The 21,656-nt window shown below is 47.8% G+C and overlaps 1 protein-coding gene across 1 annotated transcript in view; it reads right to left on the bottom strand.

Annotated features, from left to right (window-relative positions):
• Positions 1–11,916: 11,916 nt before the first annotated feature.
• Positions 11,917–21,656, bottom strand: part of ATP9A (ATPase phospholipid transporting 9A (putative)) — a 134,624-nt gene continuing 124,884 nt past the window's right edge. Inside the window, exons 25-28 of the mRNA XM_082671506.1 lie at positions 21,415–21,523; positions 20,715–20,772; positions 18,426–18,629; positions 11,917–17,139 (exon numbers count right to left, since the gene is read on the bottom strand). Of these exons, the coding sequence (XP_082527632.1) occupies positions 17,003–17,139; positions 18,426–18,629; positions 20,715–20,772; positions 21,415–21,523 (508 nt within the window). The 3' untranslated portion in view covers positions 11,917–17,002. The remainder of the gene's footprint in view (positions 17,140–18,425; positions 18,630–20,714; positions 20,773–21,414; positions 21,524–21,656) is intronic.

A 21,656-nucleotide genomic window follows, 5' to 3' on the forward strand; every position in this document is an offset into this window, starting at 1 on the left:
AAATGGCATCTTGCTCCGACGACCCACCCTCCCTGGAGTCAGAATGCAAATGCCCGCGGGATTCACAAGTGGCCCCCAAATGCTCTCAGAAGTGAGACGCAGGCCCCTCTGTTCTCCTACCAAAGCCCTGTCTTCGCCTGGGGTCATGTCCTTCCAAAATCACCACCACCTCCAAGGAGGTGATTCCCAACTCCCTGCCCTGAACAAGTGCCCCACAGGCTCATGGGCCTCCGTGCACTATGCCCAGCACATCCCCAATCCCATCCCATCCACTTCCTCCCACTTGGGTCTCTCTTTTCCACTTGGGCAGTCACTGCTCCATCTTGGACTTACATTTCATTCCTGACCCATCACAAAAGTCTCTTCTCCCCTTGCGTCACCTCTTCTGCTTCACTCCAACCAACCCCTCTCCCACCACCACTGCCAAGGGTATCTTCCCAAAGAATAGTTTGGATAATAATATCACTCCCCTGCTCAACAACCCTCTATGGCTCCCCGTTGCCTCCTGAAATAAATACCAGCTTCCTCACTATGGTGTTAAACCTTCCTGTGGTGGATGTCTGCTGTTTTGGTTTTCCATCATTCCTTTTCTCTTCTCTTGGCAACTTCCCTCTGGGTTTTCTCGGGGGAAGAGGGAGGAGTCACACATCCCCCCCTTTGATTCCATGTGGTTTGGGGGCTGCCTTCAGTCTCACATCCAGGAGGGGGTTGTGTGACCCAGGCTGGGCATGTGCCACGTTCCCCTGAACAAAGGAGTTGGTTCAGCGTTGGCCGTGTGAGCCAGGTCAGGCCAACCACAGTCAACACCAGGTTTCTGGCTGGAACTGCTGAGAAAGAAGGGCTCTCTCTGTCTCTGTCTCTTTCTGTCTCTCTGTTGGTGTTGCCAGGCAGGCCAGAAACTGCTGAGGGCCATCTTACCACCACAAGGGGAGAGCCAACTCAGGAGAAAACAGAGCTGTGAGATCAAGAAAAAAGTGGTCTTTAAAATATCTTAAAGTCCCTGGATACAGCTGTGCCTGAAGCCAATGCTACCCACTCACTACATCCCTCTTTTTTTTTTAAGTTTGAACTAGTTTGACGTGAGTTTCTGTCACTGGCAACTAAGCAATATGGTTTCAGCTTCCTTTCTAGCTGTACTCCCACCATTTCCCTACATGTCTTTATACTTCTGAGAAAATGGCATCGTGAACAGTTAGTGGAATGCACTCCACCTTCCAGCCTCTCTGTCTTTAGTCCTGCTGTTTCCTTGGCTTGAAGTGCCCTCCTAACATCACTGTCTACCAAAACACGAATTCTTCTTTAAGGCGTTTCTCAAGCAAGCTTGCAATCCATGAGAATGTCATAGCTGTCGTTGCCTTGCTTTCTGTCCCTGTAGTGCTCTCAAAGAACTTATCACCCATCCTTGAATTCCAGTCATTTGTACACCTCCTACTGCTTCTCAGACAGGGACTTAGATGACAAGAAGACATCTCCATTCAGCTCTGAGCACAATGCATGGCACAGAACAGAAGCCCAGGAAAGCATCTTTGCCCTCAAGGCCACCTGGTGAAACGTCGCAAGACTCACTCACCTGAAGCCTTGATTTTGTGGCAGATGGTCTGCCTGCCCCACATCTGCTATCACACATTTTCATGCCGGTACCCCCATTTTCCTCTGGGGAACCATTCCATCTCCATTCCTATTCTTGTGGCTTAGGTGGAGCTCAGCCCACCTCTCTCTGGCTCCAATAATGACATGTGGCCCAGAGCTGGCCAAGCAGGTCATCTCACACTTCCAGCCACAGTGATTGTCTCAGGGTTGGATGAGGGACCGACCAAGGAGATTCAGATCTAGAACTTCTGCTGGAGGTAATGAGAAGGAGCCGCTCTGTGGACTGGGATTGGAAAACTAGTGGGATGTGAGCCTAGGTTCCTGGGGCCACCAGTAGGAGAGGTGCTGCCTGGAAAGAAGCAAACACCAAACCAAATAAAGCCAGGCAATAGAGGCAGATGCCTGATATCAATTCATCCTAGATCCAGCCATGCCTGAAGCTGACACTACTCTGTACTTCTTAGGTACATGAGTCAATAAATTCCCAATTAATCAGGCTTCTGTTGCTTGCAACCATGAGTCTCAGCTGATACAAGTTCCACATCCTTCTCTCCATCATAATGCCTAATCCAGAACACAAGTAGTCCATAAATATTTAGTCACTGATTAACTGAGGGCAGGACACATTCTCTGCCTTGTCACTATCCCCTCTCCCTCCACTCCACATCCCCTACTGTTAATCTAACTAAGATCTATCCATCTTTCAAGTCTCAGTTTAACTAGGACTCCTAGAAAGGCCTTTCCTAATACTCTCAGAAAAAAAAATTATGCCTCCCCATAACTTGGAACAGGCAGGAACCAGGAGACTCAAGAGACTCCCTGAGTCTCTCCAGGGCCTCATAACACCCCAGGCTTTTCCTTCATAAGACTTCTTACAGTCGGCGATTCCTAATTGTTGGCGAAAGTAAATTCTTCTTCTGCGTTCATTTCCCCCCCAAACCGCAAACTCCATCAGGTGAGACACTGTCTCTTTTACCACTGCATCCCCAGAGCCAACATGGAGACTGGCACAGAGTAGGTGCCCACTAAATGGTCACTGAATTAATAAATGCATTGATACCACTCAGAAATCAATTAAAAGGTTATGTGAGCCATGTCTGTCAATTTGAATGAAGATGGTGGAACCACATACCCTATTTGCACCTGGTCCATTGAAGGAGGGTTCCAGGGAGAACCAGGCTGGGGAAGCCTTGGAGGGAAATTGCCTCTTTGTGCAACTCCACTGGGGTTTTAGCATCTCGAACTTGATCAGAAAGCCCAACACAATTTGTGGTTCATTACTAGGGACGCTGGCCACGCCCTGAAGCAAATGTCAAATTTCACACATTTAATGAACTCCATACTTGAAATATGTGGCCTGTAAAATCTGATTTACACTGCTATTAAAATCCATGGTGCCCAAAAAGGAACGTGAAAAGTATATATTTGTGCTTAGAGAAGGGCCTTTTTTTCCCCCCGAGACGTTAATTCACTCCAAGGTGCATAAACGTTCCCTAAAGCTTTATTTCAATTGCAATATTTCTTTCAGCACCTCAAATTTAGTTACCAACTTTTGAGAAGAGTGGTTGTGTTAGGTCACACACGAGTGGAAAAGTGCCACCATGTAATTGTCAGCTCTCGCAAAGGTAAGCGGAGTTGACAGCTGAGGTGGGGACAGCCCCCAACCTGCACAGCCAAGCTTACTTGGCACCATCATTAAAACGAGCCTTACATCAACATCAGCGCAGCCATCATGCCTGGCAAGGTGAAATGTTTTTCATTTCAGCCCAGATCCTTACTTACTGGATGCTACCACCTGGTGTTTCTTTCTGCTCCAGGTTTGCCACCGGCTTTGGCACATTTTAGGTAAGTTTCATACCTGGGGCGGCTGAGCTATGTGGCAGGTCACAGATGGCCTCCCTCTGGGGGTGCTCCATGGAGCAATGAGGACACAACTTTTATGGCCACTTCCGGACTGAAAAGGACACCCTGACTCCTACCCCCCACCTTTTAAGCTCCACTGGTTCAAAGAAATCCGTCCAACAAATAGAGATAAAGCACTGCTGACCCTGCTGGGGTCAGCCAACTGCCACCCCCCCTCCCTGGTTTCGGAAGAGCAGGGGTCAAATCTGATTGGCCGTCCTCCATTCCCCTCTCACCAGTGATTGGTTTAGGGGTGGGCGTGTATCCCAGTACTGGCCAATGAGATGTAAGAGGGACTTCCACGAGAAGTTTCAAAGCTGATCAAAACAGATGGCCGAGGAGAGTGTGTCCCGATTTTTCTAAAGTTCCACCAGAGATTCTGAGAGTCACCCTGGTGTGGAACTCAGTGCCTTCATTTCAGAGTAGGAACTGAAGCCTGGAGAGGGAACGTCTTGATCAGGGAGTTCAGTGGCAAAGCCAATATTATTACTGTAATAGACACAGTTTTTCTTTGACCACCAAGCATCCATTTGCCTTTTCTTCTTAGGGAAACAAAAACATCCCCTTGAAAAATTACCTCTTCCCCAGGGCAGACAATCTGGAGGAACTGTAAGTCAAAATACCCGGCTATGTGACCCAAGCTGGATTCGTGAGATTCTCCCACCAGGACTTTGACTGTGTAGTGATACGCAGTGGGGTTGGGTGGGGTAGATTAAAAAAGCTGGAGGTGATCAAACAAGCTGCAGGAACTTGACTGGAGGTGGATTAGCTCCTGCCACCTGCATCCCCAGCATATCCTGGTTCCTGCCTGTTCCAAGCCCGAGTTCCAGTCTGAGTCACTCTGCATCCTGGCAATAAATCCTCCCTCCCCGATTCTTGGCTTAGCTTTGCCAGCGCTGATGTTGGTTGCGTGCAAACGTGGAGCTGTGACTGATACAGGATGGCTTTATGTGTTCATGCCCCATGTCGGGCATTTCACATACATCAATACATATATTTCTCCCAACAAGTATTATCAATGAGGGACTGGGCACACATATACTCAGACACATACTCCTTTCACAGATGAAAAACCTCAGGTTCAGGGTGCATTATTTGTCCAGCATTTCATAATTAATAAGTTAATAAGTCAGGTCTGGAATATAAGTGTATCTTGCGTTCCTTATCTGTCAAATGAGTTTAATGCCACTTAAACCACACGGTTACTGTGAGGACTCAACAAGACAATACAGGTGGAAAACACAGCATACACACTCCCATTTGGAAGCCATGTAGCTCTTAGAAGTCCTTCTTGAGAGGCATTTCCTGGGTCCAGTGGAGATTCTCTCAAGAATTAAGAGAGCTTTCTAATGGGTTGATCCAGCCTCCAAAAGCCACAACCCTGGACTTGCAGAAAGAAATCAGTCATACTTGGGGCAAGCAATGTGGTCTGGGGCATGAGCCACATCCTTGACATCTCTGGTGATGGGAATCCCAGCAGGTCCACTGTCTAAGCTGGCCTGGAAAGTTCAGAAAGCAGCAAGTTCTGGCATGGAGACAGGCCCGGGGGGTAAATGGATGCCTTCCTGCTAGACGACAATACTCACTTCCTGCCACTCATCAGCACTGGCCACCATTGCTCTTCTTTCTCTTCCTCGATATGCTGAACACTTCCTGCCACAGGGCATTTGCACGTGCTATTTCCTCTGCCTCAAACACTCTTTTTTCATATCTATGAATGCTGGTTCCCCTCACCTTTCAGGTTTAAGCTCCAAATTCACCTATTCAAGGATGCTGTCCCTGGCTACCAAGTCTAAAATAGCCACACACACTCCTCACCCCTATCCCACTCCAGTCTCCCTAATGGCATCCTGATTTAATTTATCACTGTGAAATGCAGTTACCTTATTTGTTCACTTCACTTATTCACTCCACAGTTATTGAACACTCATCATGTGCCACCTTTTTCTAAGTACCCAGAATAACAAATAAGTCAAAGAGCAAACATTCCACCGGACGATACTGAAAAGAACGCTCCCATAGCACTGAGTGCCGAGGACAAATACAGCAGGGTAAGGGGCTAGAGGATGACAGGGCTGCAACGTGAGTGGGGCGGTCAGGTAAGGCCTCTCTGAGAAGGGACATCTGAGCAAAGACCTACATGATGCTTGTTTGTTTCTCCGTCTAAGACAGAAGGTACTTCAGAGAGCAGGCGCCATGGAGGTCACATCCTCAGTGCCTAGAAGCTGCCTGGCTCCCAGTAGGTGCTCGTGGATGTCGAACGGTGCCTCCAGACAGCCCAGGGGCTCTCTTCCCCAGTGACAATATCCCTGCAATGACTCATGACTCGAGGCCTCTACCCCATCCCAGGGCTGACTCTGCTCATAATTAGAAGGTGGGAACAACCACAATGACAGCAGCTAGAAAATGTGGCAATTCCCTGGGAACTGCTATGTCAGGAACGGAGGTAAGGAGGGTCCTTGGGAATGATGAGAGTCAGATAAACAGAGCATTCGTCATCTTCACTGACATTTCTCAACCTCTCATGACATACCATAAAGGAATGCAGCTTGCTGGACAGACTCAGGCTGTTGCTTTTACTGGGAGCCTTGAAGTTGAGGGTTAAAGTGGATTATAGCTCCAAAAAAGCAGCTGCCTCTAAGACCACAGACCTGGGTTCCAATCCTCGCCCCACCTCTTACCTAGGAGCTGTGTCACCTTGAGCCAGTCACTGTATCTCTTAAAACCTTACCAGTAGAAAAGATAACGACCGTCTCCCCCTCTTCAAAAACATTCTGTATGTGAAGCACTGTGCATAGAACCAGAGCTGCTGTTGAACCAAGACCCCACATACCAGACTAAGAAATGATCTGATGCAAAGGAGAACCACAATGAGATAGCACAATGCACCCACCACAGTGGCTAGTATGAGAAATATTGACAACAAAGAGAATGAATTGACAAGCTACAGGTGGGGGGGGGAATTTTTTGCAAATCACGTATTCAACAACATACTTCTATCCAGAACATATAAGGAACTCTCAGAATTCAACAGTAAGAAAACAATCTAATTTAAATGGGGGGCAGGGGGAGGGGGTGGGACATGAACACCTCACCAAAGAAGACATGTGGGTGGCAACCAAGCACATGAAAAGATGTTCAATGTCATCGACAATTAGAAACATACAATTAAAAATCATGAAGAGAGACCACTGCACATCTGTCAGAATGGCTAAAACAAAAGGACTGACAATGCCAAGTGCTACCAAGGATGTGGAGCAACTGAAATGCTCATGTGTTACTGCCGTGGGATGCAAAAACAGCGCAGCCGCTCTAGACACAGTTTGGTAGGGTTTGTCTTTTAACAGACTTATTAAGATATGTTATGTACTATAAAATTCACCCATATGTGGTGTATAATTGTGTTTTAGTGTGTGTACAGTTGTGTAACCATCATCACAAGCTAATTTTAGAACTTTTTCACCATCCCCAAAAGAAACCCCCTACCCATCAGAAGTCACACCCATCCTCTGACCTTCCCCAGCCCTAGGCAACCAGTAATCTACTTTCTGTCTCTATAGATTTGCCTCTTCTGGACTTTTCATATAAATATGTAATCATACAACATGTGGCCTATAGGGACCGGTTTAATTCACTCAGCGTAATTTCAAGGTCCATCCATGTTGTAGCGTGTGTCAGTATTTCATTCCTTTTTATGGCTGGACAGCATTCCACAATATGGATAGACCACATTTTGTTTATCCGTTGAGCAGTTGTTTGCACTGTTTGGCGATTGTAAATAGTGTTATGAATATTTGTGTTGCTATGTGACCCTGCTTCACCCTCAGTCTCTCTCAATGATGCTTTTCTCATCTGCAAAATGAAGATGGTAACACCTCATAATCACAGAATGAGGGGCAGGTGGGAAAGCACTTTGCAACCGTAAAATGCCATGACACAGCAAGGCCCACTTTTTCAAGTCAGGTTCCTGAATCTTCCAGAATCCACTCTTAAAACTCAGTGACCACAACATTGTAAATCAACTACATTTCAATAAAAATTTAAAAAAAAGAAAAATTCAATGACTTAATGCCACCGAACCGTATACTTTAAAATGGTTAAAATGGTACACTTTGTGTATATTTTACCAGAATAAGAAAACAAACTCAAAGTCACCACGGGCCAGGTCCTGGGCTGGAAGAGGACAAAACGGGAAGTCAGTTCCTCCCTAGCCACCTCTCCACATCCCCTAAGAGCAAAGCCAGTGAGGAAGCACCACCCACGTGGGCTCCAGTCACCCCTCCCCCCTCACTTCTCTCAAGCCTCTTGGTTTTTTTTTCAAACTCAAGCAGATTTTGCCTTCTGCTCTATTCATGAATTTGTTTTCATGTGAAAAAAATGTGTTAAATGATTTGCCAATTCAATGACTGCCTGCCTCTCATTCTCCATCCCAAATTGCGGAGTCAGTGGAGTTTGAGGGACGTCCTCTTTCTCCTTTGGCTACATCTATCCCCAGCCCTGAAGGGGTGTAAGCCCCAGGTAGGGGTGCCCGGGCCAGTTCAGCATAAGGTGGGCAGGTTCCTGTCCCACGCGGGGAACAGGAGCCGCTCAGAGCAGGGCAATTTAAAGGGAAAGCACCTGCAAAGCCAAGGAGAGGTGAGCAGAGTCAAGGTGGGGTATTGCCTCTGTGCCCAAACTTTGAACTCTTTTAAGGACTCTGTCCAGACGGGTGACCTCAGTGTTCGGAAAAAACATGCACGTGAACCCATCTCTATGAAGGACTTCGAGCATCGGGGAGACGGCCCCCCTCCATCTGCAGCCCGCCCTCCCTCAGAGGTCTCAAGGGATGACAACAGCTGTGCCATGAGCCCCGTTGCTGGCTCTCACAGGTGGTGTTCCCAGTCCTAAAAACAGGCAGGGGACTGAAGCTCAGAGACTCTAAGGAATCGGCCCCATATCACTCAGTAGGTGTGGGACTGGGTATTTAAACCAAGCCTGTCTCGATTCCAGCTGGGGCCATGGCACGGCGCCCTCTGCTGCCTCCCCCTACCCCCCGCCAAATTCCAGCCCGTCTCCTAAAATGTCATTGCATTCATTTCTACTCCCGCCCACCATTGGGCCCAGAAGAAAGGTAGTGCATTCTCTTAGCGTCTCCCTTAAGTATGAAGCCATTTTAGAGCAAAAGTCTCCACGTCTGCATCAGGCAGCCTGGCTAGCGGGAGTTTTTCTGGCCTGATTTTCTCTAATTCTGGTGGTGATGAGCTGCCTAATAAAATTATGCTAAGTTTTGTGCACAGCGAGTAGCATCTTACATGCTAATTACTGGCCACGTCTTTGAAGAATTCCTGTGCGATTTCCAGGGTAATCAACTCACCTCTTTCCTTGGATCTGATCAGTAGTTTGGGCAAACTGGAGCCCCCGGCCCCGGCCCCACTCGAATCAGCAGGGCTCTGGATGTCGTTAGCTACTCCAATTGCCTTCTACAAAATCTGTTTCACATAAAAGGACAAATGAGAATGAGTATTTGCCCATCTTTAAGACACTAACTACATTCTTTTCCACAGCCTGTTCTCGTTATTATTTCTCTCTTCAGGAGGAATTTGAACACAGCCTGAGTTCCCGCACGCAGTTCATGACTGCAAAGCGCTTCCTCTTCGAAATCCGACCCAAGTGGGCATATTCTGGAAATGTGGCAGCTTCGAAGAACGTGACCCAGTTCATTCTTCTCTATTGGTTCTCCCTCCAGACTCACCTTCTAAGTCGGAGGTGGCCGGCTTTCCAGGGCTCGCCCAAGAACAATCACCTCTGCCCACTGTGCCCCAGGCAGGGCTGAACAGAGACCCTTTGTAGTATTTGCTGGAAAAGCAAGAAGAAACTTCATCCAAGGACCGCCTTCTTCTCCTCTTTATATAATAGTTAGTGTCGTTTATGCCAATAAAGTCACGCAGAAATACTGGGCATGGCAGTGGGTTGATTCCAATGGGAGGGGTCTCGCTTCAACCCCCTTGGAACACAGAGGTGGAAACAAAGACAGGAAGGGATGGGTCAGTGAGTAGCAGGGAGAGAGTGAACTGGGGCCCCTTGGACAGAGTTCAGGTTCTGACACAGTTCGTGGGCCAACTTTAATAACGCTCGTTTGGTTCTCATACAGCACTCAGTCTGAATGCCATGGACTGCAGGCCCTACCTGCCTCCCCGCCCCGCCCTCACCTCCTCCAACCTCCCGCTTGGTCTCAGCACTCCGGCAATGTGCCCACCTTTCTGCTCCTCCGACACGCCCAGCCTTTCCAACCCCAGGGCCTTTGCATACCCTGCTGCCCAAACACCATTTCCCCCAGAGCTTCCCACAGTTCCCTTCCTCTCATCCTTCAGGCTTCTGCTCCAGTGGTCCATCCCAAAGGCCCCTTCTCTGACCCCCATCACTTCCTCTATCCATACTTTAACCTAATCACTCTCTTCTTCTCCCTCTCCCTGCTTTCTTCAGAGGACATTAGAGTCTGTATCTGTACGTCCACTGTCTCTCCCACACACAAGAAGATAATCACTATGAAGGGCAGGAACTGTCCCTCTCGCTCTCCACTGCTGCTTCCTGCCCGAAGAACAGTACCCAACACACAGTAGGTGCTCAGTAAATATTTAGTGAATGAATGAATGAATACATCAGCATATTCCACACAACTCCCATCCCTCTTTCTGGATTCTGCAATCTTCCTTGAAGGAAAAAAAAATATTCCTGGGCTTATCTGGACCCAATAAAAGAAAAAATGTTCTTCTCTTAAATCTCTTGAAAATGAACAGCAGAGGCTTAGGAACACGAAGTTCTCAGTGTAAGCAAACAGAACCTGCAGGCTGAGTTCTAAGAAATGAGACCTGGCTGGTCACTGAGCATAGGGTGTGGGGCTGGTGACTTCACATACGATTCAGTTACCCCCAAATTTTAAGGGGAATCCATTTCAAAATCAAAACCTCAATAGGGAAAGTGGAGGGTGGCTCTGCTTTGGCATTCTTACGAGAAGGCAGGCCTTCTGAAAAGATGCTACGTTGTAGATAACTCATCCACAAAAGGGGGAGCAGGAGGGAAGGGGAGAAACCCCAGGATCGGGCATACTTCTCTGCTAAGGCTTCAGATGAAAACCGATCCGGGAGTGCGTGATCCTCCAAAAATCTGCCAGCCCCCAAAGTACTTAAGTTATCCCTCCAACCACAGCCACATGGAGAACGAAATTAAATCCCACGGAAAGATTTGACTTTTTTTTTTTTTAACATTATGCAATGTTTGGATGAAAAGGGGGGGGGGTATCAGAAGAAGAAGAAAAAAAAAACTCATCGTTTTCCCAGAGTTTAGCAAAGCTATTTCTAGCTTTTAACGATACATTTCACCATCACTTCAAGGGTAGTTTTGAGAGGCGCAAAGGAGGGACTGTTCTGTTATGTAACCCATTTAAAGTAGGAAATTAGCAAGTCCTGAATGAATTCTGTTACTGTGCTCCAACTTGTGGAAAGTTTGGAGCGACTACAGTTCTATTTTGAGGTGAGCAAATCCATCATTTACAGATCAGCTCACAAATACTGCAGGGTTTCATGTCACCCTGAAAAGTTTCGTAACAAAAACAGTTAAAGTACTTGAGGTGTTGGGACATTTCGTCTCTAAACCTTATGAGCCTGAAGAGTGCGGAGGGCAAGGATTCCCAGTTGCCAATTATTCAAAAATGCAAATATCTGAGATCAAATAAATATTCATCTCATCCCCGCCCCCATCTTTTTTTCTTTTTTCTTTTTTTTCCCCAAGCTAAGTCCAGCAAAATAGTCTGGTCAACAACATAAAAAGAAATGTCTGTTTTTAACGGAGCCGCTGGCCATGAAATAAATTCTGAAGCTATGAAAGCAGCGTCTTGAAACATAACAGTTAGGTATGCTGGGCCCGCCAGGCTGGGGAAAACAGGAAACAAGAAATGTCTTTTGATCCTCAAGTTCCCCCTAGCGGCTCGGATGGAGGAGTGTCTGCACATTCATGGAATTTCACAGCAGGTAAAAGCGGTCTGAAGACTTTACATCGACGGCACGCGGCTAAGGAAAAGTACTGCCCTCTGCTCTTGAGCGCATGCATCCTCCACGTGCCCGGGGAGCCGCTCCTGACTGAGGCACAGCTAATGTACAATCTCCTCTCGACTCCATAAACTGAGAACGGCCCTCTCAGCAGAGAGCCAGGGAGAGGAAGCCAGTAGCCCGCACTGCAAAGAGCGGCTAATTAAAACATTTGGCCAGTTGGATGTATAATCAGCTTCTTGAGACGAGTTTACAGCTGCTGGGCTCCTTTGGAAACGAAGACAGACTCTTACAAACGGCAAAACTGACGCTCGCAGATTGTATGTAGGTTTCTCAACCTCAACACTTTTGACGTCGGTTTGAATGATCCTCTGCTGCGGGGCTGCCCTGTGCAGTCTTCATTAGATGCCAGCAGACCACCACCCCTCCAAGTTGCGAGAACCAAAAGTGACTTCAGACATTGCCCCATGTCCCCTGCAGGCCACAGTCACCTCTGGCTGAGAATTACCGGATTAGATGAATAAAATACCATGTCCTCTGTATCCTATACAATAGATTAAAAACCTCTTTTCCCTAAAACTTAAGTGACTGGGTTCCTAAATCTTCTATCACTTGATTATAAAAAAAAAAATCTATACAAAGCAATCAAAGACTGGGTGTATAAATACAATATGAATCATAAAATATGTTCGCTTTTTTTATATAGATCACTTTTGGAAATTCTAACATATCTGGAATAGACAACAGTACAGAATAATAAATAATGCATGGGTTTGGGGGTTTTTTTGGCTGAAATTAAAATATTCTTTACCTGGAGAAAAAGCTATTTACATTTTATGTACCATGAGATACATACAACATAGCATTATAATAACAAGCTCTCATTTTGACACCAGAGTTTCACGTCCTTCCACAAATTAAAATGCTCCCCAAAGGCATAAAGTACACAAGTTTTATTGAGCAACAGCAACGGGCCACGCTGGCAGACAATGAAAAGAGAACCGCTCAGAATCTCGCAGGATCACATGTGTGTCATCACAGGATCAAGAATTTAAATCATCTGGGAGCTCCTGCTAAATTAAAGCTCTGTACTATCACTTCCCTCTAATCAAAAAACGCTGTCCTGGTGAGTATTTGCCATGAGAATTACAGATAATCTACTAATGAGGACGTCAGAGTCCCGGAGGAATTCACAGTCAGCCCCATGGCAACACAATAATAAATGAGCCACAATTTTTGTTTTTTTGCAAATACCACGCCCCCTCCCCACCTGCCCCCCAGCAAACATACTGTTCACTGACATCGCCCAGCGACACCAACAGACTGTGTCTCCAACCATACTGTGACGGAGAAGACAGATTCCCAGGAACGCCACGCTGGTGTGAGAAGACGCTGAGCATCTCCAAGTACTGCAGTGCTGCTCACGTGCTTATCGGTTCCATCCAAGAGCATAATATAGATATTTTTCCAAGACACAATGGACTTAATTAATGGAAATATTTCCTAAGACATATATATAAACAATCAAATAAAAAGCTTTATGTTAAAAGAAGGGGGGAGAAATAAAGTCTGTTGTCTTTGCAAAGCTCCTTGTATATTTCTTAATGAAAAACAAAACTGTGAGTGATAGGATTTTAACGCAGTGAAAACCAAGTGTGTCTTCAAAACACTTGAGGTGACATCACATACTCACACATACACACGTTGCAAACACACCAAAAAGATCCAAGGTCAAAATGGCTGATAGGTGTTGGCCTTAAGTAAGATGGAGCAGAAGAACACGTAGGTCCCATCTGCAATTCTCGCGCAGGTTTAAAATGCTGCCCCATAAACGTGCAAGGGCATTCCTATCCCCACCCCGGGAAAAACAAAACAAAGTATAAAAGCAAAAGTCTAAAGAAAGAAAAACAGGCATGATCGTGTCAATTTCCAATGAGCACAAAAGCCCAAAATACATTCAAAAGTACTGTCACAGGGCCTCCCTGGTGGCGCAGTGGTTGGGAGTCCGCCTGCCGATGCAGGGGACGCGGGTTCGTGCCCCGGTCCGGGAAGATCCCACATGCCGCGGAGCGGCTGGGCCCGTGAGCCATGGCCGCTGAGCCTGCGCGTCCGGAGCCTGTGCTCCGCAACGGGAGAGGCCACAACAGTGAGAGGCCCGCCTACCGCAAAAAACAAAAAAAAAACTGTCAGCATAACCTAAATTTTCAGTGGAAAACATACGGAGGAAAGGGTAAGCAGATGTTGGTATTTAAGATCACTGCTACGAAAAAGGGTTTCACTTAAGGGAAGCGAGTCTGGGATCTGGCTATAATAAAGCTGAAAGTGGGAGGAAGCCCAGCTCTGGGCCTCCCAGCTCCAGGTGGCTGTAAACAGATGGTCTGCTCCCATCTCAAGATGCTCCCTGGGATGCCCTTCGTTGCTTTAGGGTGAAGTCCTCCACCCCAAGCAACCCAAATAAGTGCAGCTGGTCTCACGGAGCACCGTAAGCAACACACACACGTGTGTGCACACGGAGCACTGTAAGCAACACACACACACGTGTGCACACTCTCCAATTAGCACTGAAACGGGCAGATGCAAGAGATCACTCAAGATGGAGACACTTGTCTGGTCATTTTCCTAGAGAAAGGGAGGAAAAAAGAGACACCAAACAGATTCCTCGCTTTCCCACACACACAACCATCACCAAAAAATATAATAAAAAGAATCATCAAATAATATAATTAAGTTACTCTGACAGAAATACCTAATGTTGTCAAAGCGCAGGGGGAGGTGTAACTTTCACTTTGAGGGAAGTGTTTAAACAGCGCTGATGGTGTGCCAGGGGCCTCTGGCTGCCGGAGACTTGGGGCCACTGAGTTCCAAGGCGAGGGGACCTCCAAGGCGTCAACGGTGTTTCCCAAGTTCCTTCCAGACTGGTGAACGGAATCCTTATGCTTTTTAGGAATTCAGCAGTTTCCTTAAAATGGCTTGGATTTCTTGTCTGAGTCTTTGTCTTCTCCCCACAGCTAAGCTAACACGGGACGTGCCTGTGTACGCAGATCCTCTGTTGGGATTATGGGCTGATGTGAGCACGTCAGGATCGTGTACACTCAGCTGACTCGTGGCTCCCGCCACGTGGGTCTCCAGAGTTTGAGACGCACACGTGTGTTTTCCTAGACACTCCGGACCCCGGAAGGCGGTGGGAGCAGGCTGCCCCCTGGCAGGGTGGCTCTCCAACACGGTCACGGTCCCCACTTGCATTTCAGTCCCTCTCACCCTTGGCCGCCTCCACCAGGGTACGGTCGAAAGGCAGAACGAGGGGGTCTGTTGACGGCACAAACGCACCTGCGACCTCCAGGCACAGCTTCTTCTGCTCCTCTGGGACGCTCTCTCCCTCCCAGATGCCAAGCAAGAGTTTAGGTGTTGACTTTCAAAGTCAACCCAAGCACCTCGATCAAAACTGGGAATTAAGGAAAAGACCAAAGAGACTATCTTCCTTCCTTGTCACTGCTGGAAACCTCTAAAAATTTCCATGAGACCTACCTGTAGGAGCCATCACCTGTCTGTGAACAAGGTCAAGTTCAGGGTTTGAGAGCTGGGAGTAGAAGTACCTTTAGACTTCCAGTTATACAGGCAGACTTCCAAGAAGACACACAGGTACAAAAACGCTGAGCACAACGTCCTCTCACTCCACCTCTGAAATCACATAAAATCACCCAGCAAAGACGTCAGACCCGCTCGCCCCTTCTCAAAGTTTTGGACAAAGATCCCCTTCCTGAATAACCATTCATTCAATACAACATTTACTTCCCGTAAATGTTTTCTATGTGGTAGAAATGGCTGGGACAGAACGGGAAAAATCCTGCGAAACTGCAGAATCTTGAAACTAAAATAGAAGTGACGTCATAGCCAATTGCGCAGCGCCTGCAACTTACTGTCATTCTATTAAGTTTTAAAAGGGCAACAGAAATGCACGAGCCTATCGAGTGCTCCAAAGTCAAGGGCCTCGTGTCCCCAGCTCTCCAAGAGCAGGCTTACCCTGGAGTGGTAGCCATAACTTACAGCTCTGAAGCACATGAAGAAGAACCAGGCTGAAGGGCTGGAGGGTATGTACTCATAAAGAATTAACCACAAATCTAAGATCTCGAGCACGATCGGCTCTTGCAGACCCACCAACCCAATCCTCTGGCACACACATGTGGCTTCTGCCAGGAGAGACTTGAAAACCCAAGAAAGCTTTGCCGGGCCACATCCAGCGCCTGAAAATGCTCTTCTTCCCCTGAAACAAGAAGCCCCAGCTTTATAGGAAACACACATGTGTGGGCCCCACCCTGGTAGGGAGAGGAACCTCTACTCCTGGCTGCCTTCCAGCGAGTTCCCCTTGAAATCTGTAGGCAGCGCAACGGAGCCCAGACCCCAGAGCTGCAGCCCGGGCCTCCTTCCACCGGGGCTCCTCGCTCGAAGCTGCCACTGATGAATGGCAGCGTGCTAAGACGCCTCTGCCTTTGTCACTGTGTCCTCAGTAATTCCTCCTAACAGGAAACAGATTTCTGTGGACGTAAAGAGCCCCAGTCCCTGACCTTTCCACTTCAGACTCAGAGGGTCTGAGTCACATGTGCTACGTTGCCTAAAGAATTAGCTGAGTCTCTTGTCACACTGTCGACACATTTAGGGGCCGTTCAGTGGCACGTTTCCTGCTAAAACAACTCTGCTGAAAATGTCTCAGAGTGTCCTCAGATAGCCACAGGCTTTGTAATTGTTACCAGATCCGAACAAAGCAAGATAACACCTTTGAAATTCTTTTACGAGGTGACAGGTGATGTTAACTCCAAGGCCACAGATGCTGAATTGGAGGAAGGATAACGTACTGGATTTACGGTTCTCTCTCTCTTCTGCTCTCTTCTCACGTGGTTTTCTGTAACCCTAGGAATCCAGTGCCGTTTCGATAAGCAGGGCTGCCTTAGAGAGGACATTTAGCATTTCCAAATTGAGATTATTGTCTGGTTAACTTTTTACCAAATGTCACCGTCTTTTCCCCCAAAACCTATACTGAGAGCTTTACCTTTCTCTGAAACCAGGTTTTTAAGAGCAGAACGACATAAAAGTGTACACACATTAGGATTGTTTAAAACAACAACCAAAAAACCCTCTACCGCCTTCGACTAGACAGAAACTTTTATCACATGACAACAACACTCAAGCCATAAGGAAGCCTGCACAGTGACCCATGAACACACCTCCCGGCTGAGTCACCGCTTTTCACACAGTCACATTCACTCGACTGTGAATCACCAGGGGCTCAGACCCCCGTGTGGGGCCCTCTTAGGCGCCATCCTCCTGTTTATTCGGTGTCGGGCTCCGTGGAAGCGCAGCGCCTCTTCCTATCAGAACTGCACGTGGGAGCCACCACTGCACAATCCACGGGTGGTGGTTAACAGAAATGCAACTTGAACTCTGTCCGCCAGGAGAGTGCGGAGACCGGGGCCCTCTCCCGAGTGCACGGCCTAGGACGTGAGCTTCGAGTAGCTGGGAGGGGAGAACCGCCTTCGCAGGTACTTGAGGACATAGAGGGGCAGACAGCTGATCAGAGTGATGACAGACACTTTCCACAAGAAGGACAATGTGGCAATGAAGTACACGTCTGCAAGCAAACAGAAGACAGCAGTGAGCGGGCGGGAACGTGCCGCCCAGAGCCGGCGGGGCGGCAGGGCCATCGGAGGGGACGCAGGCCTCTCTCCCGCGGGGGATAGCACCCAGGCTGCCAGCCTGACTTCCCTTCCCTGTCTCTCTCCTCCTCTCTCTGACCTGCTTCTGGAGCTTCCGGACCTTCCGTGAAATGCTGTTTTCAACAACTCGGAAAAGAAAACTCTGGGCAAAAAAATCCCCCTTCCAAGTGTTTTTGATTTGGAATCTGACAGCTGGAGTTTTTCTTTCTAAACCCGGCAGAAAGTGACGCTCAAACACACAGTTCTTCCCAGCAACTTTTCCCCTTCGCCTCAGCAATGGTCACGGAAGCCAGAGCCGGGTCCGAGGGTGGTGCAAAGGGGGGCGGAGACCCCTCGTCAGGAACAGTGTGACCTGGAGGGGCGGGGAGCTCCCCTTCCTGCCGCCACACAGTCAGGCCTGCGGTTCCGAGGTTTTTGCAACAGAGGAGCGACAGCTAGTGATTTTCAACAGTACCGGGAGTGGATGCCTGGCAGCCGCCTTCCCTGCCTCTTGAGCACAGGCTGGGGGAAATGCAGCAGGCACTGAGTAAGCACCTACTAAGTGCCACGCCCAGGGCCCCAACCCTGGGCCCAGTCCTATGACTGGTCCACATCTAAGGTGACGACCAAAGCTTCGTGAGGGCAGAGCTTGCATCTTCTAAGCCTCTGTGACTCCCTGGCCTCAAGCCACTGAGCGCACAGTAGGTGCTCACAAAATCTATTCAGAGAGACTTTTCAAACTAGTGTGAAACTGTTCTAAGACTTCACTTTTCACGGGAATGCTCCTTTTTCCTTTATCAAAACCTTCTTAAAGAGCGTTTACTGATAAGGAAGAGGCGTGATAGAAGATGCTTTCACGACAAGGCAGTTTCTCAAGCTAGTAACACTGGTAAGTCCTGCTGGACTGTCATTTACTCTCTGGATTCTCACCATCTCCATAGCTCCACGGAGCCCAGCACAGTGACCAGCTCCCTGGAGAAGCCCACTAGGTCCTGGCAGGACGGAACGAATCCCCTTCTAAGCCGGCAGGCACGGCATGGTTTTAAAGAAAACACTCTACATTGAGATCATGCCCGCCAGCCTCAGTTCCAAGAAGCTGATTCTCAACTGCCACTTGTCCCAAGGGACGCCAGTGAGCAAAGGGCGGGCAGCTGAGTACCAAGGCCTGCTGGTAAGACCCTTGGACCTGATGGGCGGGCCCTAAGTGCGGGGGGGGTCTCACCGATGAATTCGTGGAGGAACACCAGGGAGGCGATGTAGCAGGCCAGGCTGAGCAGCTCGGCCACCGTCATGAGCCAGTGCCAGGTCTGGATGGTCAGGGCCACCATCAGCAGCTCCGTGAGGATCAGCGACGTGAAGGAAATCGCCACAATGTGCACGAATTCCGACTCAAACAGCAGCAGCGCCCCGTACATGATGGTGCTTCCTGCAAAGGCGGAGGGAAGTCTGGGTGGGGAGGGGCTTCTGCTGCCCACGCAGCCCGCCCTGCTGGGAGCCGACGCCTCCCCTCCTTCCCCACGGAAGGCTCACCCTGCTCACTCACATCTGACTCCTTTTGTTTTTCCCATTCAGACATGAAAGGTATCATTTGTTAAAGGAGGTTAATGAGTGGTACTTTACGGAGGTTTGAAAGACAGGCATCACATTCTAGTTTTCCTATGTTCCCTTTTGGCTGTATATAAGAGAGAGTTTATTTTTTTCTTAACATATTTATTGGAGTATAACTGCTCTACAAATGGTGTGTTAGTTTCCGCTGTATAACAAAGTGCATCAGCTATACATATACAGATATCCCCATATCTCTTCCCTCTTGCGTCTCCCTCCCACCCTCCCTATCCCACCCCTCTAGGTGGTCACAAAGCACCGAGCTGATCTCCCTGTGCTACGCGGCTGCTTCCCACTAGCTATCTATTTTGCGTTTGGTACTGTATATATGCCCATGCCACTCTCTCACTTCGTCCCAGCTTCCCCTTCCCCCTCCCCGTGTCCTCAAGTCCATTCTCTATGTCTGTGTCTTTATTAATAGAGAGTTTATAATTGGATAGAGAGGGAGAGAAAGAGATAGAGAGGAAAAAAAGGAAAAGAGGCAGAGAGAGCAACTATCTGGATTGGGTGGAACAAGAAATAGAAGTTTTTGTGTATTATTTTAAATGACAGATGTAGTCAGCCACAGAAGAACAAATACTGTACAATCCCACGTATATGACGGATCTAAGTAGTCACATTCATAGTGACAAAGTAGAATGGTGATTACCAGGAACTGTGGGGAGGAAGGAAAGAGGCGTTTGTTGTTGAATGGATACAGAGTTTCGGTTTTGCAAGATGAAAAGGTTCTGGAGATCTGTTTCACAGCAACGTGAACATATGGGACACTACTGAACTGCGCACTTAACAAGAGTTAGATGGCAAATGCTATGCTTTGTCTCCTTTACCCCCCTCCCTGCCCCCAAACACAAAGAAATGATAGGGACAACCAAGAGAGACCCTCAAAGAATTACGCACCTGCACTGAGGAGAGAAAGGAAAGTGGGGGAGGGTCCAGATAAGTGCATTTTCATCCAGAACTGCGGGAACTCAATGGGGAATGTCTCACGTTGATCAAAAGCACTAGCTACGTGAGATTCCTGCTCAAGAGCAGGAGACCCTAAACCCCAAAACTCCTCAAATGACGGCCTATTATAACAGTGCTGGGGATGCAGGGGGTGCAGTGAAGCACCACTGCTTGTTATTATGAACTTCCAGGCAGGGTTTGCGTTCTTCAACCAGCTACATACATGTCACTCTGCTATACTTCTCAAAAAAAAAAAAACCCTCAAATTGTTTCAATGATAATTTAGCCTCCTAACAAATTCAACGGTCTACATTTTTTGACCACACATCCCATCAGAAAAAAACACTAAGAATGAATCCCTAATGGACAATGTGGATTTGTAAATTATCCATGTGTACCTGTGCAGACAGACATAGAGAGGCAGCAGGACCACTGTGCAAATGTGTCAGGTACATTATAAAACATACATGACAACAGAAGTTCTAAAAAGAGGAAAAAATAAATACAAAGAGAGGTTCTGACATTTCCTTTTCATATTCCAGTAAGTCATCTCACAAAGCCTGTACCGTCTGAGGGACCTTCTCTGGAGGCCACAGAAGTAAATATGTTGTTCAAGAACTACAACTTGACTTCAGAAAAAGTATCGGAACATTCCAGAAAGCGACCACTTTTTGTTACAATGACTTGAACACCCCAGCAGGGTTTGATTAGTATTAGTTGTACTTTTCTCTGACTTCGTCTCAGTTAAGCGGACAGCACCACCTCACGTGTGACTCTGTGCCTGACGAGCAAGGCCTGAGAACCCGAGGAGGGGGCTCCCTCGGACACAGGGCCACACTCCTTACTGCAACCTCAGCACTCCAGCTGCTTCTCTTTTTGTTCTACAGACAAGAGAATGGTGAAGTTGACCCTGGGGCCAAGGCCAGAGCGTAAGACAACAGGTGTTTTCACCCGTCCTTACCTTGATAGATGCTGATCAAAACCCATATCAAGAATGTCTTGTAGGACAACGGCCGTCCCTGAATGAGAGAGAGGAAGACAGAGCGGGCTAGCGTGCGGGGCTCATCCAGGGCACGAGCCACCGTCAGGCCACCCTCCACCAACCAGACAAGGCAACCTGCCTGTTTTCGTCAAAACAGTGGCTCACACACGTCAAAATACATTAAAGAAACGACGTTTTTTAAAGAGAATTGATATTAGATGGAAATATTGGGTTGGCCCAAAAGTTCGTTCGGGGTTTCCCGTAAGATGTTATGGAAAAACCCGAACGAACTTTTGGGCCAACCCAATAAATCTGCTCTTTATCAAACACCCCTTGAGGACCAACAAATGCCATCACACACACACATTTTTCAGGATTGTACACAACAGCATTTCCAGGAACAGACACAAGTTGCAGCTACAAAATGGAACTGTCAGGGGCTTTTTAAAAAGGCATTAGGAGGTTTGTTTTAAAAGTTGACATATCACTGTACAGTTTAGTATTCTTTACATGTGCGTATCGTACTTTAAGAAAAGCCATATACTCCCACGCCTTCCTCTCAAAACAAAGCCACCAGTTCAAGTGTGTTCACATCAGACATGGAGGGTCTGTGTGAAATATGTTAAAACAGGGAGGGAGGGAGGGAAGAAGGAAGGAAGGAGGAGGGGGCTCCGTGAACCTTGAGGAGATCCTTGTAGAGCTCAGGGTACAGCATGGCAACTTCTGACTTCACATCTTTGTCCAGGACCAGAGAAAACACAGGAAACATGGTATAGATGGTGGAGTACCTGGGAGAAAAAAAATCACCGCAGGTAATATGCAGTCAGTGGAGTACGAGCCATGTGCTGCCCCAGCCTCTGGAGCCCAATTTCCTTTCCCTCATTCAACTACTACGTACTGAGCACCTGGTATGTGTGCCAG

This window comes from Grampus griseus, assembly GCF_964374135.1.
Source record: "Grampus griseus genome assembly, chromosome: 14".
Classification (NCBI taxonomy): Eukaryota; Metazoa; Chordata; class Mammalia; order Artiodactyla; family Delphinidae; genus Grampus; species Grampus griseus.